At 41.8% G+C, this 19,688-nt stretch overlaps 1 protein-coding gene and 1 pseudogene across 2 annotated transcripts in view; one reads left to right on the top strand and one right to left on the bottom strand.

Annotated features, from left to right (window-relative positions):
- Nucleotides 1-1,028: 1,028 nt before the first annotated feature.
- On the bottom strand, nucleotides 1,029-1,421 carry LOC125111378 (U6 snRNA-associated Sm-like protein LSm3; annotated as a pseudogene).
- A 3,287-nt stretch (nucleotides 1,422-4,708) lies between these two features.
- The window catches only part of JAM2 (junctional adhesion molecule 2), a 71,048-nt gene continuing 56,068 nt past the window's right edge, over nucleotides 4,709-19,688 (top strand). For both annotated transcript variants that reach the window (XR_007136908.1, XM_047794895.1), the window contains exon 1: nucleotides 4,709-4,831. Coding sequence is in view for 1 of the 2 variants with exons in the window: in XM_047794895.1 (XP_047650851.1) it covers nucleotides 4,765-4,831 (67 nt within the window). In the remaining variant the exon portion in view is untranslated. The remainder of the gene's footprint in view (nucleotides 4,832-19,688) is intronic.

The raw sequence follows: 19,688 nt of genomic DNA on the forward strand, positions 1-19,688 counted from the left end.
TGATATATCGTACCAACCTTCCAGAGGTCCCTGCACTGGATTCCACCTTGGTAAAAAGGTGCCCAGGCATATCAGGGAGGGCCTTGAGTCAGATTAGATCAGGATATGAAGATGACTGGCCAGAGGAAAACAAAGATGCCAGAAGGTGGTCCCTATATAAGCAGTTTAAACCACCCCTCCAGTGCTCCTCATTAGGGAGGACATCCACAGCCTTTTTCCCTGGGTGTATATTTCTGCTTTGCTTCTGTCTTTTTTTTAATCAAAAAAAAAAAAAAAAAAGGGGACATCAAATTTAATTTAAAGAAAAAAACCCAGAAATTGACTGAAAAAACAATGGAGCAAATCAACTCCTGAAAAAGAGTTCTGGAGTTCCCGTCGTGGCGCAGTGGTTAACGAATCCGACTAGGAACCATGAGGTTGCGGGTTCGGTCCCTGCCCTTGCTCAGTGGGTTAACGATCCGGCGTTGCCGTGAGCTGTGGTGTAGGTTGCAGACGCGGCTCGGATCCCGCGTTGCTGTGGCTCTGGCGTAGGCCGGCGGCTACAGCTCCGATTCCACCCCTAGCCTGGGAACCTCCATATGCCGCGGGAGCGGCCCAAGAAATAGCAACAGCAACAACAACAACTACAACAACAAAAAAGACAAAAAAAAAGAAAGAAAAAGAGTTCTGCGTCTTGGTGATCACATTTATTGGAAGAGATGAAGAAAAATTAAAAATGCCATTTAGCTTAAGATTCTTCTTAGTTATCCACAAATGAACCAATTTCAGGGGTGGAAGAATTCTTGGTTATTTCTTAATATCAGAATGTACGCAAAGGAGCTCCTGTCGTGGCTCAGCAGAAATGAATTTGACTAGCATCCATGAGGACGCAGGTTCGATCCCTTGCTCAGCGGGTTAAGGATCCAGTGTTGCTGTGGTTGTGGTGTAGGCCAGTGGCTATAGCTCCAATTCTACCCCTAGGCTGGGAACTTCCAAATGCTGAGGGTGCGGCCCTAAAAAGACCAAAAAAAAAAAAAAATGTACACAGGTTTCTGTTTGGGGTGTCTTTTGCATTTAAAGAGGCAATCCCCACGATATCTCCCATTTCCACACAGGATAAATTCTTTGTTTCAGCCAACTCTCAATGGCAGGGCAACTAGCACAACACGATCTCCCCGGACAAAGAGCATCAGCATGTTCTGTTTTGTTGATTTGTGTTTCTCTCCATATGTTTCTTCATCAATTTCTATAGTTATCACAGTTTCTTCCACATCTCCCAAAATCATATTTAAGTGCTGATCACAAGCATGTCACCTGCCTTGAAGCTCTCTGCCGTTTCTCATTTTCACATAGATTTGCTCATCCAGGCTGAGCCTGATGAGCTCCAGGGACTCGTCTATGGTGTTGGTAGTTTGTTGCTGGTCCACGTTGTCAACCAGGTTTCAAACCCTGTGCAGTTTCTGCTTCTGTCTTAAATAAACTGCTGCTTCGTGTGCTCTTTCACATGAGTTGTGTTTCTATGTCTGTTTTACAGCCTCAGACTTTCTATAAAATTCTTTTTGCAAAGCAGACAAGAGCCAAGGGCTCTGCCTCTAGCCACTAGCCTCTGGCTAGGATTCCTAGTTTTCACCCAGGTGGCCCAGGTTCAGTTGCCAAGATTTTGCTGCAAGTTGTTGCATGCCTTTTTCTCCCTGAGATCAGTCTCACCTAGATACCCCTGAGCCAACTCCTGCCAAAACTGCTGGAACTGTATGTACTCCCTATATTTCTTATTTAAGTAATGATGCTATTTATAACACCACATACAGTCGCACAGGCTGCAAATCTCAATTACTACAACTTCTCCCCGTTCTCACTTCTGTGTCTCATTGACGACACAATCCTGCTGACTAGGTTTGTGAATATTATTTGAATATATCTGCTTCTTCACTTACCCCACTGTGACCATTTGCTTCATGACACATCTCTTTGTCAGAACACTGCAAAGGTTTTCAGACTTGGCCAATGTTCTGATTTCTCTCATCTCTAATCTGTTCTCTATATTTCCAAACAAATCATCATTCTAAGGCACCAGTGTCATATAGGACTTTCTGCAATGATGGAAATGCTCTAGATCTGCTTTATCCAGGAGAGTAGCCATTACTCGCATGTGCCTATTGAGAATTTCAAATGTGGCAAGTGTGACTGAAGAACTGAATTTTTTTTTGAGGGCCACATGAGTGGCATATGGAAGTTCCCAGACTAGGGATTGAATGTCGGAGCTGCAATGGCCGCCTACCCCACAGCAACACGGGATCCAAGCTGTGTCTACGACCTACACATAGCTCTCAGCAATGCCAGATCCTTAAACCATTGAGTGAGGCCAGGGATCAAACCCACATCCTCATGGATACTAGTCAGGTTTGTAACCTGCTGAGCCACAATGGGAACTCCCTGAAGAATTGAATTTTAAATTTAATTGCATTCAAATGTATATAGCCACATAGATCTAGAGGCTACTATATTGGACTGCGCAGTTCTAAAATATGGATTATTTTATATCCTACCCTAGTGTTTTCAAAAGCTCTTTACCTACAGGATAAGGTCTAGAGTCCACAGTATGTTGATGGACCCTCATAATCCAGTTGTCTTTTCAGTTTCTTCCATCTCCCCTGCCCAGTTCCATATGTACTCCAGCTCTGTAGAAGCTTGCTTTTCATAAACAAGTCATAATTTTTTGATCTCTCAAGCTTTTGATCCTGTTTTGCTCTGCCTAGAATGTCCTTCTCTGATTTCCTTCCGTTTAAAATGTGGCTTACCTTTCCATGCCTAAATGAGAGGATGTGTGTACATTACATGCATCCCCAACATGGGAACCTCCTCTTATCCTTGACCTTGAACAAGCTCCTTAGCATCTCTCAGACAGGTTGTCTCAACTGTAAAGTGGGAATGATAGTATCTTCTCTCTTACAGAGTTGTTGGAGGATTAGATATTGCCCTGTTCAGACTCTGCTGAGAAAGCACTCAATAAAAAACTTTTTTTCCTGTCCTCCAGTAACACTTACCATGTGGTTTTAGAGGTCTTTCCAGATGGAACTCACTGTCTTTCCTCAAGACTGTGAGCTCATTAGCAGCAAAGACTCGATCTTGTTCATCACTGTCCTCCAGCATCCGGCACATCGCAGCTCTTTGACAAACACCTTGCCTGGTGACAGATAACGCAGTGAATCAGTTATTCACATAGGATGTCACAGAATTTTTTTTAAAAAAAATATTCCACTTTGTGTATATCTGTAGGGAGGAAGGAGCAAAAGAAACAGTTGTGGCAAGAATGAGAAAAGAGGATGCCAACAACTTTTCTTGTCACAGCCCAGAAAAACTGGCATAAGCTCGTTGTTGTTCACGTCCCTTCTCCTTGCTCGACTGGGTACAGCTCTAACATTTTTGCCATTTCGATTTTCCTTTCTGGGTCCCCTCTGCCCCTCTCCCGCCATGGGCATGAAAGCCTCCATCACTGTCACCAAGGAAACAGTAGGGACGCCTCATTCCTCACAGCTCTGCATATCTGAACTCTGGCTGCCTTTGTCCACTGAGCTAAGCTAAATTCTTTGCGTGCACACCACTAAATCAACTGTCTTCTATGCAGAACTTTACCCATTATTCTACAGTTTAAAAAACACACGGGGAACAATTCCATCTCTTAGGAATGGCCTTTTTCCAGACCTGTCAATACTCTTGAATGCACCAGACGTTTTTTGGTCCCTAGGAGGAAATTTTAAAATTTCCCGTTTAGCCCTTGTACTGTGTGCGATGTAAGTGAGGGTCAATTTTAAAGCACGCAACAGAGCATTCATAATGGGTTTCCCTTTTAAAAGCACTGTAGACCAAAAATAAACCTGACAAAGGGCAGCTGTAGAGTTTTAACATGTGGAAAACTCCACAGGCGGCAGTTATATAACTGAAAAGAAACATGATAAATATTTCACACCGTTAGATGAACTTCTAACTCTGACACGTGGAAAACAAGGAACACAAAACACAGCTTAACCCTCTAAGAAGCAGGAAACTTACACAGAGAAGGGGCCAAGGCGATGGCTAACATCTGAGACCTGCCTTCCAGCACGAGTCTCGATTTTTTTTTTCCCCCCTTCGCCTCCAAGGCGGAGCCGGCGAACCCCATCTCCCCGGAGCGCCTCCCTCGCAGCTTCGCGGGTTGGCCAGAAATTTTCCAAATATCTCCACCCCTAGGCTGAAAACCCCCAAAGAACTTTTGTGCGGAGGAGGAGAGGGGAGTTGGACCAAGGCAGGCGGAGTGCCCTCTTGCACCGTGCCCCACCCCCCTGATCCCGGCGGCCAGCGCCTCCCAAGCCCGGGCTCCTCGCCCTGGGGACAGCTGGCAGCCCCGCGCCGGACCAGACACAAAGCCGATCAATCCCGGCGGCGCGGGGGCGGGGGCCGCCCCGCCAGGGTTTCCCTTCCGCTCGTCGCCTCCTCCTGCCCCCTCGTTAGGACCCGGGCAACACCTCGTCCGGCTTCTACTGCCCGCCCCTTCTTACCCCCCCCCCCCCAAAATAACTGTCCAGACCCTCAGGCCCCTGTCTAGGCCAGACCCGCCTCTAGGCAGCCCGCGGAGAAGGCGCCCCTGGAAAAGGGAAACTGACATCCCATCAGGGTCCGCCCCTCCCCTGCCCTGCACGCGTCTCTTCTCTCAGCCACCGAAGTTCAGGGAGTCCCCCGCCGGCCTCCAGCGGTCCCGCCACCAAGACCCTCGGCTTTCGAGGAGCCGCCAGCTCCGACCCCGCGAAGATGGCGAGGAGGAGCCGCCACCGCCTCCTCCTGCTGCTGCTGCGCTACCTGGTGGTCGCCCTGGACTGTAAGTTGCTGGGGGTACCTCCATCCTCCCACCCACTCCTGCGGAGACCACCTCCCCCAAACCTACAGCCCCTGGTCGCGGCGCTGGCGGCGGGCTGTCTCAGGGCTCTGGGCCGAGGGTTCTGCGGCGGGGTGTCTAACCAGACACTCAGCGAGCCCATAATCCGGGGTGCCAGCAGGGGCGGGGAGCCCGAGGTCTTCCTTTCCTTGTATATAGCATCTGCTTTTTGTCAGTACCAGTTACAGAAAATTAAGAATCCACACCAGCAGGTTCTCACCTTCTTACAAAGTTGGGTTAAGTTTTCAAAGACACAGACACAGGGACGTGAACAGAATGCAAAACTCACTAACTCCTTAGAAGATGCTAAGATCCCAAGATGGCATCACTCAGAGCCAGGAGCCGGCCACCCTCTTAAGTGCCAGAGGAGGGGGCGGTGTTAGAGTATTTTTGGCTTCTGGGGGTCCCAGTTGCGCCAGTCATATGTAGTGCACTTTTGGGTCAGGGGTGGGAGGGAATTCGGGGCTGCTGAGCCAGAATTACTTTTATCCTTGCCACCTGCACATCTACATTCAGTTAGAGGAGTCTGGTCTGGGCTCTCCAGCCAGCTGCTGTGTCCTCAAGCGACGTGCAAGGGGATGATTGTTAGAAAGATACAAAAGCCGAATGATAGAATAGCGGGAGACGTCCCAAAGCCAATTTCATGGGATGGTTCTAAACAGGATTTTCACGGATTCTGGGCTCATAAGATTTCAAATCCTCGCGTTAATTTTTTAGAAAAATGGAGGAAACGACAATAGCTCTTAAGCACTTCGGCACAGTTTTCCTTTTTTCTTTCGTTTTTCTTTCCTTTTATTTATTTTTCATAGAATGGATTACTGTTGTTGCTATCCAAGTTCTGGTAATATAATACTTAAAATAACCTGCCGGACGAGTGTCTAATACCACAATATAATGACTTTTTCTGGCTCTCTCATTGCCTAAGTGAGTATTGCCAAGCTCAGTGTGGTGTGGGTTTTTGTCCCTTAGTGGAAGGTCAAGTTGTCTCAGGGAAGGGACATGGGCTGCCCTATGTTATAAAAAATCAAACCAGGAAGTCAAGGCTTCACAATAAAACCACTATGCAATTTTTAAATATCAATTAGTATCATGTTGAACACAGAAAAAAAATTACTAATGCTGTCGAAGGCAACAAAGAAGCAGGTTGGAGGTATTGTAACAAAACTGCTAGGAGAGTTACGTATTTTACTGACAGCCTTAAATTTCAAATAAAAAGGACCGACTTTAGTGGAGAATTATCACTAATTAAAAACAGAGAAAATGATTTTACTTTGGTATTCTTATTCAATAGTCAAAAATAGAAACAGACTACCTCTTTTTCAAGCTTTGGGTAAAGCTAACACATCGTTCCTTCTAATGCTGACTCCTTTAGGGATTAACTTGGAAGTGGGTAGTGATCCTTTCTGTATTGGTCCTGGGATGCCAGAAGGCCTAGTATTACAAGAATGTTTTCTTCTATTTGTTTTTTGTTTTTTGGGTGTTTTTTTTTTTTTTGAAAACAAACTTTTAAACTTTCATAGCAGTTTAGATTTAAAGAAAAATTACAAACGTGGTATAGAGAGTTCCCATACACACCACACCCACTCCCCCATTATGAATATTTTACATTAGTATGATCCATTTGTCACAGTTAAGGAACCAATATTGATACTTTTTTTTGTCTTCTTTTGCCTTTTCTTGAGCTGTTCCCACGGCATATGGAGGTTCCCAGGCTAGGGGTCTAATCGAAGCTGCAGCCGCCGGCCTACGCCAGAGCCACAGCGATGCGGGATCCGAGCCACATCTGCGACCCACACCGCAGCTCACGGCAACGCTGGATCCTTAACCCACTGAGCAAGGCCAGGGACCAAACCCACAACCTCATGGTTTCCTAGTCGGAGTTGTTAACCACTGCACCATGACGGGAACTCCTGGGGATACATTATTTTTAACTGAAGTCCACACTTTATTCAGATTTCCTTCATCCTTCCCTAATGTCCTCTTCTGTTCCAGGCTCCCAGCCAGGACACCACCTTCCATTTAATAGTTCTGTATCCTGAGGCTCCTCTTAGCTGTGACAGTTTCCTCACACGTCCCTTGTTTTTTGTCACTTTGACAGGTCTGAGGAGTATTAGTGAAATATTTTGTAGAATGTCCCTCAACTGGTATTTCTCTGATATTTTTCTTATGACAAAACTGGGTTTATGGGTTTTTTGGAAGGAAGCTCATCAGGCAAAGGGTACATACGATGAACATAGTTCATATAGCTTACACTGTGTAACATAAGTATTACACACATACTTCCCTCCCTCCCTCTCTCTCTCTCTGTCTATCTCTGTCTCATTTCTATATCTATCTATCATCTATCTATCTATCTCTCTATCTATCCATCTATGAAACGATTATATTGGTAACCAGGTAAAGAAGATGGAAGATGCCATCGATGGAGCCAACAACATGCATGGTGATGCAGCAGCCAGGTGATAGAAGGTGTAGGATTTTGAATTTATCCTAAAGCAAGGAGAGGCCATTAAAGCCTTTTGAACACTGACTATGAGTCAGATTTGCATTTCAAAAGAATACAGTGGATGAAAGATGGAGAAGGGGCAGAGGGGAGTAGGGGGGACGTTGAAGCAGATAGACCTGTTAGATGCAATTGGAGTGGTCCAGGCAATTATTTCATACGTATTTCTTTTAAATAGTTTCCTGGAATAGATACATACACAAACATATATAAACATATGCAAGTATCCAGAGAAACTTGTTTTATTTTTGAAATGTAGTTAATGACTTTTCATCAGAGGTTTGAGAAAAATTGCTCTTTGGTTTTTAAGGAATTTTTAAAAAATCGCATATGCTGCAAACATTTCTAATTTTCTGTTCATCCCCCAACATATACACATAAAGCAGTAGCTCTTTGGGTTACTGTTTCTCTTCTTTCAGTATTGTTCTCTTTTCCAATGCCTGAGTTTATCTTCTATCACTATTTTTCAAGTGTTTGTAGAGTTTCCCCAAGCTGCCACCCTCAGGAGGGTGATTTGATTAGACGTGATTGGGCGAAGAGTGGCCTTCTATGTTGCTAAGAGTGTACACGTGTGCTGGCCACAGAGAGGGAGCAGGATGTGTGTGCGCAAATGAATGCCTGCTGATAGGACCACAAAACCCTGCACAGGATCTTCAAATCAGTGCGTGGTCGGAAATGCTCTGAAGTTCGAATTGTTCCTATGTTTATGAGCAAAGTAGCAAAGAGCTGTAATGGACCTAGCCCTGTGAAACATATCAAGAGCCATTCTCTCTCTCTTTTTTTTCATTATGGTTTATTACAGAATGTTGAATATAGTTCCCTGTGCTATACAGTAGGACCTTATTTATCCATTCCATATATAATAGTTTGCATGTGCTAATCCCAAACCCCCAAGAGATTAATTAGGAGTTTAGGATTGAACTATACACACTACTATATATAAAATAAACAAGGACTTACTATAGAGCACAGGGAAATATATCAGCATTTTGTAAAAACTTAAAATGGAAAAGAATCTGAAAAGGAATATATATATATAAATGAACCACTTTGCTGTACACCTGAAACTAGCCAACATTTTAAATCAACTACACTTCAATAAAAAATAATGATAATTTAAAAATATATTTTTAGGAAACAATTTTGAACAGCTCCTGAAGTGCTGCTGTGGAACCCTATGATATTCTAAGGGATAAAATTTGAAGAGTGGTGATTTAAAGCATAACTTATCTCTTCAAAATGCTCTAAAACTGTTGAATGTAGAGGTAGACCCTTCATTTTACTCTAAGTAAACAGGAGTCATTCGTGTCTGTTTGACTGCTTTTTCTAAATCTTCAGAGCATCTCCTGTTGCTTTTGTTGACATTACTAGCAGCTCACTGGGAAAGAAACGTTGCAGAGAAAAATGTCAAATATTTCCTTCTAGAAACTGGAAGTGGGGAAGCATACAAGAAGAGTGAATAAAGTAAATAAAGTGCTCTTGAATGATTAAAAAAAAAAATAGAGAGACACTCTCCTAGCTGTCCACTCTTTGGGCTCAAAAAGTCCTGAGCAAGAAGCCTTGTGAGTATAACAGACATGAGTTTTAGTCCTTAACTGAAGAGTCTTGTCCTTTTCTCCTTCTTTTTACGTCATTGGCATCAAGATTTTGTTTCGTTGAATTTTGTGCTTTGTTGTAGTTTTCATAATGTTTTGCAGGGACAGTTGGGGACAGATTTGTCTTTATATTTCTACAGTGTGAAGAAGCCTAGCCATTCTCTCTCCTTTATGCGAGGTATTTCCAGCTTGCTGGCTTGCATCTTGTCAAAACAGTCACCTGTTTTTGCTTTGTTCACACTGCAAAAGCTTGCTCAATACTTTATGATGGACATAATCAAAAGACAAAAATAGATCATTGTTAAATGTGTTTAAATAAATGTTTAGTATATGTTTAACTACAATTATTTATATATATATATCTATATATATATCTCTCTCTCTATATATATATATATTCCCTGTGCTGTATAACATATCCTTGTAGCTTATTTATTTTGTATACAATAGTTTGTATCCTTTAATCCCCTACCCTTTATTGTCCCTCCCCTTTCCCTCTCCCCACTGGTAGCCACTAATTTCTATATCTGTGAGTCTGTTTCTTTTTTTGTTATATTCACTAGTTTATTTTTCAGATTCCACATATGTGATATGCAGTATTTGTCTTCCTATCTCCAACTTATTTCATTAAGCATAATACCCTCCAAGTCCAGCCATGTTGTTGCAAATGGCAAAATTTCATTCTTTTTTCATGGCTGAGTAATATTCCTGTGTGTGTGTGTGTGTGTGTGTGTGTGTGTGTGTGTGTGTGTGTGTGTGTGTACACATGCTACATCTTTATCCATTCATCTGTTGATGGATACTTAGATTGCTTCTGTATCTTGGCAATTGTAAATAATGCTGCTATGAACATTGGGGTGGGGTGCATGTATCTTTTTGAATTAGTGTTTTCATTTTTTTGAATACATACCCTGAAGTGGGATTGCTAGGTCATATAGTAGTTCTATTAATTTTTTGAGGAAATCCCATACCATTTTTCACAGTGGCTGTACCAACTTACATTCCTACCAACAGTGTACAAGTATTCTCCTTTCTCCACATCCTCACCAACAAAGAAGCCCCCTCTTAAGTTTCTTGCATGTGATTCTAGAAAAATTGTGGGGGTAAATATAATTCCAGCATATCTGAGCATTCCTCAGATAGTTTCTTTAAAAATAAAAATCAGAATTTACTGTGCTTACTGTTCTGCACCTTCCAATAAATCAAATCATATTATGTATTGTATTCTGTGCTTTCCTACAAAATTTTATTTTTACTAGTAACTAAAGCCACAACCCACAACTCAGTCTCACAGACAGAACTCATGTTAATAACTTTCAGATTTCTTATCAGGTTTTTTAAACCCTATGCCAAGAAGCCGTAGGCATTACCTTCTAGTTAAAAGCAACAAATAAATATTAGTGAAATGAAGTGATATAACAAAACAGAAGGAGGAATTCCCATTGTGGCTTATTGGGTTGAGGACCAGATATTGTCTCTCTGAGGATGCTAGTTCCAACCCTGGCCTTATTCAGTGGGTTAAGGATCCGGCGTTGCCATGGCTGTGGTGTAGGCTGGAGGCTGCAGCTCTGATTTGACCCCTAGCCTGGGAATTTCCAAATGCCACAGGTACAGGTGCAGCCCTAAAAAAGAAAAAACAAAACAGAAGGAAATAAACTCCCAAACTAGTGACCAATCCTAGAAAAGGAAAAATTTCAACCCAGACCCAATGAAAACGCCCAGAGGCGAAGAGTGTAAAGGCCGAGGCCCAGCAAGGACAGAGACTCCAGCACCGCTAAGGTTTACAGACAGGTGTGAGCTGGTGCTATTTTTAAAGGAGACGGAAGAAGTAATGACCACAAATAAAATTGGAACATGTTGAACTAACTACTGGGAAAGTGCTAAATTTGAAAAGAGAGAATTGTGTTTATGTGTTTTTTTTGTTTTGTTTTGTTTTGTTTGTCTTTTTGCCATTTCTTGGGCCACTCCCGCAGCATATGGAGGTTCCCAGGCTAGGGGTCGAATCGGCAACGCCGGATCCTTAACCCACTGAGCAAGGCCAGGGATCGAACCCGCAACCTCATGGTTCCTAGTAGGATTCGTTAACCACTGTGCCATGACAGGAACTCCTGTTTATGTTTTTTAAAAATGCCCCAGAGCCACTTTAAAATAGGAATGGATTCCAATCAGAAGTAGAACTGACATGATGAAATAAACAATGACTCAAGTATAAATGAACACTGATATATTTAATCCAATAATTTAATTATTAGTTACTAATTAATGTATTATTGAATCCAGTAATATAAACATAGTGAACTGTGCCATGAAAATTATGAGTTCCTGTTGTGGCTCAGCCAGTTAAGAACCGGACTAGTATCCATGAGGATGAGGGTTTGATCCCTGACCTAGATCAGTGGGTTAAGGATCCTTCCTCAGGGCAAGCTGCAGTGTAGGTCACAAATAGATGCGGCTTGCGATCTGGTGTTGCTGTGGCTGTGGCCTAGGCCGGCAGCTGCCACGCCAATTCAACCCCTAACCTGGGAACTTCCATAGGCTGCAAGTGGGGCATATTAAGAATTCATAGGAAAAAAAAATGATCAAAGTTTCACATAAACTGATTGGAGCTGTGGGATCATTGTACTTTGACCTCAAGTAATGCTTTTGATCCCAGAAGAGGTCAGGTGATTTGTGCAGTGTGTGCGCATGTGTAAAGAAGTGCCATCTACCCAGTTTTACCCAGTGTGTCTCCTCCCAACATCCATCTCTTCTACTCTGTCCTCATTGACATGTTTTCCATGTCGCCAAATGCAATTCCTCTCTGAAAGTCCAACTCCCTTACCTTTTCTTCTGAGTCTTTCCAAGTCATCCATTCTTCAAAGTAAAAGTCTACCGCCTGTTAGGATCAGGGCGCTCTTGGCATGTTCCTGGTTCTCTCATGGCACTTATTGGACTGCACTGTTACCATTTTACATGTGCATCTCTCTGGATTGTGAATTTGCTGAGGGCAGAGACAACCACTATGCCTGACACATTGTGGTTCTCTAAGAATCAGTTAAATGCAAGTAAGGAGCCTGGAGTTTAATGTTTATTTGCTTCTCAGCTTCATAAAATCACATAGCTTTTGAATCATAAAGATCCCAGGTAACATGCAAAATTCATAGTTCCCAGTGAATGCCTAATTTTACTGCTCCTAGACCTTCCTTCTCCTTGTTAACTGTGACCTTCCTAGAGTCACAAGGAAGTAGAGCGGCCAGTCTACCTTCTACAAGTTGTTGATTGCCTGATGCCTCCTTTTATCATGAAAAACACATAAGCTTCTCCTGAATTGATAAGCACTGATTATAAACTCAGATGAATCAAACAGTACCTCCTCACCATTTGGCTGAGGTAAAACAAAACATAAAGTGTTAGAGTCTTAAAAGTACTCTTTGGGAAGTTGCTATTGTAACTCAGCAGGTTAAGAATCTGACATCGTGTCTGTGAGGATACAGTTCCCATCCCTGGCTTCACTCAGTAGGTTAAGGATTCAGCATTGCTGTGAGCTGTGGTGTAGATCACAGATGTGGCTCAGATCTGATGGTGCTCTGACCATGGCATGGGCCTACAGCTCTAATTCAACCCCTAGCCGGGAACTCATGATGCAGGACCTAAAAATAAAAATAAAATAAAATAAAATAAAAGTACTCCCTGGAGGAAGGGATCTCAGACTTTCCCCTCATGGTCCAGTCCCCTTTGCCACTCAGTTGAGATCATAGTAATCCATATCCCACTACAGGCAAAAGTTTATTCAGAGAGAGGAAAAGACAGAACATGAAAAAGTGATCTTTATTTCCAAACTAAAGGTCGTTTTCCTAGGCATTCTTGACCAACAACCATAACATCTTCTTGTGGATCCTCTTATTAGCACTGAAAAAAAAATTTCCTTAAAATCCAGGTGAATGCTCATCTCAGTCCCAGGGTATCAATCACATCGTTCGGCATTAGGCAGATGCCAAGACCAGACACATTCTAAGAATCTCAGCTCTAGAAGTTCCCGTTGTGGTACAGTGGAAACAAATCCGATGAGTATCCATGAGGATGCAGGTTTGATCCCTGGCCTCAGTGTCAAGAGACAGCATTGCCATGAGCTGTGGTGTAGGTCACAGACACGGCTCCAATCTACTGTGGCTGTGGTGTAGGCCAATGGCTGCAGCTCTGATTCGACCCCTAGCCTTGGAACCTCCATATGCCCCCATCTGTGGCCCTAAAAAGAAAAAAGAAAAAATGAATCTCAGCTGTATTGTGCTAGTGCTGTCTGAGGATGCCAGAATGTCCAGAAATCACTGTCTGGAGTTCTCTGGTGGCTCAGCAGGTTAAGGATCTGACACTGTCACTGCTGTGGCTCTGGTTACTGCTGTGGTGTGGGTTTGATCCCTGGTGCAGGAACTTTTGCATGCTGCAGGTGCAACCAAAAAAAAAAAAAATCACTGGGGCACTAGTCTTCAACCTTTTTTTTTATTTGTATCTTACTTTTTTTTTTTGAAAGAACATATGTACCAACATGTTTTTGTACATGTATTTCTGTATCAATATAGTACATTAATTATAAAATATACATAAAATGAATATTAAGTGAGATAATGGAAAATAAATGAACACTAATAATCCTGGGCAGAAATGAGGTGGTGGCGGCCCTACAGTATAGAATTTGATAAAGCCCCTGTAATTATAACACTGTACAACTGATACATGAAGAGATTGGCAGATGGAACAGAATATAAAATCCAGAAATTGGCCCAAGTTCATTTGGAAATTTAGGATAGATAGATAGAGATGAAAATAGAGATCGAGGAGTTCCCGATGTGGTGCAGCAGGTTAAAGATCTGGCATTGTCTCTGCGGCAGCTCAGGTTCAATCCCTGGCCTGGCACAGTGGGTTAAGGATCTGGCGTTGCTGCAGCTGTGGTACAGGTTGGAGTTGTGGCTTGGTTTCAGTCCCTGGCCCAGGAACCTCCAAATGCCGTGGGTATGGCTAGAAAAGAAAAAAAAAATAGAGCTCTATCTATGTCTACCGTCCTTTCTATCTATATCTATTTATCTACATATAAAATGGTAACATCTTAAACCATAGAGAATTCTTAATATTATAATAACAGCTGTGCAGTTATTTAAGGGAAATTGGATCTGGACCTGATGTGTATATGGGGTTTAAGTCCAAATGAATCAGAGATCTAAATGTAAGTTAATTAATAAATAAGACCATTACCCTACCCCCACCAAAAGAAAGCATAGAACATTCTCCCATGGACTGGACTATATACCCAAAGATCAACTGCATGAAAAAATAAAATGCTATCACAAATCAGAAGATAAATGTCCAGGCATTCCCTTGTGGCCTTGCAGTTAAGGATTTGGTATTGCCAATGTTGTGGCTAGGGTTCGATCCTTGGCCACCTACAGCATATGCAAGTTTCCAGGCTAGGGGTCGAATTGGAGCTGCAGCTGCCAGCCTATGCCACAGCCACAGCCACGGGAAATGAAATGCTTTAAAAAAGATAAATGTCTAATTGGGAAAATATATTCACAACTGAAGCCTCAACCAAAGAGTGTTGTCACTGATTTAATGAAGAGCCCTAAAAATGGAAGGAAAATAAAAATATAAAGGATAAAATAGAAAAATGGCATATGGGTGCACGCGCACACACACACACACACACACACACACACACACACACACACCTCTATACACAACATACACAGAGAAACCCCAGATAATTCTCATGCTGTAAAGAGGAACAGGATGGCTTGAGGAGGAATGGTAGCATATGAGGTAGACTCTACATACATGTTCACATTCAACTGCATTTCATTCTCCAGAAACCTACCAACACATACACACACAAGCAAACCCCAAAAAGTTCCCAGGAGAAAAATTCAAATGGTTCTTCAAGTATGAACCTCTGCTCAACATAACTTAAAATGTAATTTTAACCTTTACAAAGACAGCATCGCTTGCCTACCAATTAGCAAAAACGCATAACTCAGTTGTACACTGTCTTTGATGTTGTATGAAAACAGGCCCTTTCATACACTGTTGAGGAGCTGTGTAGTGATCTATCTGCTGAGCAGTGAAATGCAGCAATGTATAGAAAAATGACATACCTCCGCTTTGACTTATCAAACCCACACCTGGGAACCTGTTTCAAATCTGTACAAAAACAGGACATGATTCATGCATAGCATTATTTATTTCAAAATTATTTATTATAGAAAAGACTGAAAACAGTCAAATGCCCATCTGTACAAGACTGGCTGAATAAATAACAGAATGGTATGCAGAGTAAGTGAAAAAAGCAACATGCAGAACTCCATGGTTTCACATGCCACATTGTAAGAAAGAAAACGCTGGGAGGTTAAATGAAAACTGTTGACAATGGGTGGGGCAGGAATGGAACAGATGTCTCTTAATAACTTATTACATGGATTTGATTTTGAAAACTTAAAGGTTGTATCTAAGAGATAAAATTGGAAGTTCCTGTCATGGCTCAGCAGTTAGCGAACCCAACTAGCATCCAGGAGGACGTGGGTTTGATCAGGTGGTTAAGGATTGGGCATTGCCATGAACTGTGGTGTAGGTTGCAGAAGCAGCTCGGATCCCACGTTGCTGTGGCATAGGCTGGCGGCTTCAGCTCCTATTGGAACTCTAGCCTGGGAACCTCCATATGCTACGGGTGTGGCCCTAAAACAACAAAAAGACCAAAAAATTAAAAAAAATAAAAAGTAAAATAAAATATAAAATTGGCTAAAACATCCACCTCTAAAAATTGAAAAGAATGAACCTACTGTGTATCAAATCAGTGATGTAACCACATAGAGTAAAGAATTATTCCAGTCTGAGCTTAGAACGTAATATTCTACTTAATAAGAAGATATATTTTAAGGCTGACTAAAGCTGCAAATACATTTTAAGCTAATTTAAAGTAATTTAAAATAGTGGTATTGTCCTGTGGAAACTACTTTGTATTACAGGGCAATGCAAATCAGTAATTATATTAATATAGATAGATCAAGATTTCAGTGGATTTCCTGTCATGGGACAGCAGGAACAAATCTGACTAGGAACCATGAAGTTGTGGGTTCGATCCCTGGATTTGCTCAGTAGGTTAAGGATCTGGCGATGCTGTGAGCTGTGATACTGGTCACAGATGCAGCTCAGATCTGATGTTGCAATGGCTGTGGCATAGGCTGGCAGCTGTAGCTCTGATTAGACCCCTAGCCTGGGAACCTCATATGCCACATGCGGGGCCCTAAAAAGCAAAAAAGAAAAAGATTTCCGTGGAGGACAGAAGAGAAACATGTGTTTTTTTAAATGTTAAGTAAAAGTCCTATAATGCTATATTTGAATTAAAAATATTAGCATGAATTCATGATGCTTTTTTTGGAGGGGGGGCACCCTGTGGCCTATGGAAGTTCCTGGGCCAGGGATCAGATCTGAGCCACACTTTGGACCTATACCACAGCTGTGGCAATGCCAGATCCTGTAACCCACTGTGCTCAGTGGGGGATCAAACCTGCATCCTAGCACTGTAGGGACACCCCTGATCCTGTTACACCACAGCAGAAATTCCTCATGATGCTTTTTTCCAAAACTGCACATTTCTTCTCCCTGTCCACTGAAAAGGCCTAGATGAAATAAGTACATCTATCAATCAGCTCTTATGAAGTAACAAGTAACCCCTAAATCTCAGTAGGTTGCAAGTGTATACTATTTTTTTTTTTTTTTGGGCATTCAATCATTGGCTCTGCAGAATCTCTGCTCTTCTTGTCATCTCATTCCAGGCCCCAAGCTGAAGGAGCTGACCCTGTTTGGGACAGACAGTCCTTGTGCCCAAGGCCAAAGGCTAGAGGCAGAGCTAAATCATGTAACAGCTCTTAAAGCATCCACTTACCATGGTGGATGTCCATTGGTCAAAGCATATCACATGGCCAGACCTGGAACTGGGGTGGATAAGTGTATTCTGCCTGGCAGGATGCTCTGGAAATCATGTGATGATAAGTAGGAGGGGAATGAGTAGTTGGGAATAATAATACAGTCTATTCCAACATCCATAAAAGTGATCATATATACATTGTGACTGCTAGATACCATTCTACACTCGCACTGACTGGGACATCTGATTCCATGTTTAGAGTTGGGGTATATAAGATGAGTCTGAGACATTTTGTTGTACCAGAGAGCAAGTTAGAATTCTCAAAGCTAATTAGGTTGTGTCTAAAAGACACAGGAATCTACATAAAAAGGCTCCCTTTGGCCAAATTAGAGGCAGTTGGAGAATCTAAAGTTTTTAAAATTATTGAACACGATTTAAAGATGTTGAACAGGAGTTCCCATTGTGGCTCAAAGGTAATGAACCTGACTAGTATCCATGAGGATGCAGGTTTGATCCCCAGCCCTGATCAATGGGTTAAGGATCCAGCGTTGCCATGAGCTGTGGTGTAGGTCACAGATGCGGCTCGGATCTGGCGTTGCTGTGACTGTGTAGGCTGGCAGCTGCAGTTCTCACTTGACCCCTAGCCTGGGAACTTCCATATGCTGCAAGTGCGGCCATAAAAAGAAAAAAAAAAAAATACTACTTAAACCCATAAAGACAGGAAAAAGAGGCGAAGGATAAATATACAGAAATTGTAATATTCACCCCTCTGGTTTTTCTTGTACATTTTGCCTTAGAATATACTGGTCTAAAGAAAAGATAAATAGACCCAAGTCAGTCTACTTGAATTATCTGAAATATCTGTTCTCTTAAACTCGACACCTTAACCAAGGTAGTCAGTATAAGAAACTGTTTAAATAGCCACCTTTTGAATCTCTTTCACTCTTACAAAATACCTGCAGACAAATGAACACCCTATCAGCAACGATAGTACAACCAAGAGCCTGGGTTGTACAGGGAAGTTAGTAAATCCACTGCATAGCAACTATGTTTTTCTTCATGATGTGGCGAAGGCCTTTCAGGTTATTTCTTTTGAGAGGGACTTTAATATTTTATTCCCTAAAATGTAGAAGTACCCGTTAGATGAGTGCATGTCACATTCATAGACTGATGGCTCGAAAAGGTGAATGTAAAAGAGAGAGTTGATTAAATTCTTAAATATTTAAAATTTTTTCTCTTGAACTTATTTAACGGAGGCTGATTCAATCCAGCCTTTCTCATCAAGCCGCTGGCTCAACTCCTGAACAACAAAAGAGAATACGTGAAGCCTTCTTACAGGGTAAGGGCATATCCAGCAGTTGACATTATCAACTCAAACACATTTTGGAATTGCTCCTACTTCCTGGAATATTTATTTACACTTCAGACCCATGTCATTAATAACTTAATGTCAGGTTCCAAATGAGTTCTTTAGATGATTTAATGTCCTATAGCTCCTTGAACCTTAAAGACCCCAAAGCTCAAAGGGAAGACTCTGGTTGTGGGGAAAGAATGGAAGGAATAGAGGCATTTGGAAGCAACCTAGAGCCTGTGTCAGCAACCTATACATACTAGCAATTTAGTCATTTATGTCGGAAACTATTTTTGACACTTTCCCCAAATACATCATGAATTCATGAGCAAGAGAATGTCAGCGTTCATAGAGGAAGGAGTTTCACTTCACCTTCCATTTCATTATTTCTTAGTTTTAGAGTGGAAGAAAGATGGTATCACAGCCCTTTTACAGAATTTCTATTTAGAGTCCTATCTGAACGAACAAGTCAAGCTTGCAGCATTTTACATATGCAACTATTTATCGTTCGCAGTGAGATGCCAGAATTTGCTGGGGAATGATGAGACCAGTCACAATTTTTCATTACATGGGCTAGAATTGCTGAAGAAATGTATTTCTTCTTCTTCTTTTTTTTTTTTCTGGTTCCTTTTGCTCACAATGTATTGGATAAAGCTCATCACAAGGTGCACTCATCCACAAGGATGGGCAGGAAGTGCAAGTCTACCATATGCCGGGGAGGTGGTGAGCCAGAAATATTTGATGAGGAGCACCAATCATTGCCAGACCATGTCGTCTTGATGTGGCCTCTTTGTCTTCTGTAGCAGGATACCTTTTTTTGATAGTTTGCAGTCTATTGGTTGAAGGTTGTTCAGCAGTTGGTTGTAATTTTGTTGCTTTTTTGAGAAAAGGTGAGCTCCAGGCCTTCTGCTCTGCCATCTTAGTTCTATCTCCCCAGAGGAAATTTATTTCTAATTATTAGAAAATAAAAGGACAAATAATTTTGGAAGTGGGATACAGCAGCAATTTTTTGCTTTTGTAAAGCTAAATTACCTTACCAATGAGTGTGTGGAATATGAGTGTGGAAAATAAAATGTTTTTTTCTGTTCAGAGGACAATGGATTCCTACCTTTTATTTGAAAGAATATCAGTTACATCTTCTCTGATGGGGAGACTCCTGGGCCTGTCCCTTCTGACTGGGAGGATGGGCAGAATCACCTTCACTTTTTAAATGGATTGATGTTATATATTATGTTTCTAATATATATTTGACAGTGATATATTATTGAATTAATAAGTTAAATATCCATGTAAAATGGCTCTTCTGGATGGTCAAAGAATCACCTTATATTTTACTAAACCATAAATGTCAAGTTTGTTCATAAAGAAGCAAAAAGTAGGATGTCAATAAATTGGAGGTCGGGATCCAAAGAACTAAGATTGTGTCATTTCTGCTCTTAGGAATGAAAAGGTGAATGTCA

The sequence above is a fragment of the Phacochoerus africanus genome, chromosome 1, assembly GCF_016906955.1.
Source record: "Phacochoerus africanus isolate WHEZ1 chromosome 1, ROS_Pafr_v1, whole genome shotgun sequence".
NCBI classification, from domain to species: Eukaryota; Metazoa; Chordata; class Mammalia; order Artiodactyla; family Suidae; genus Phacochoerus; species Phacochoerus africanus.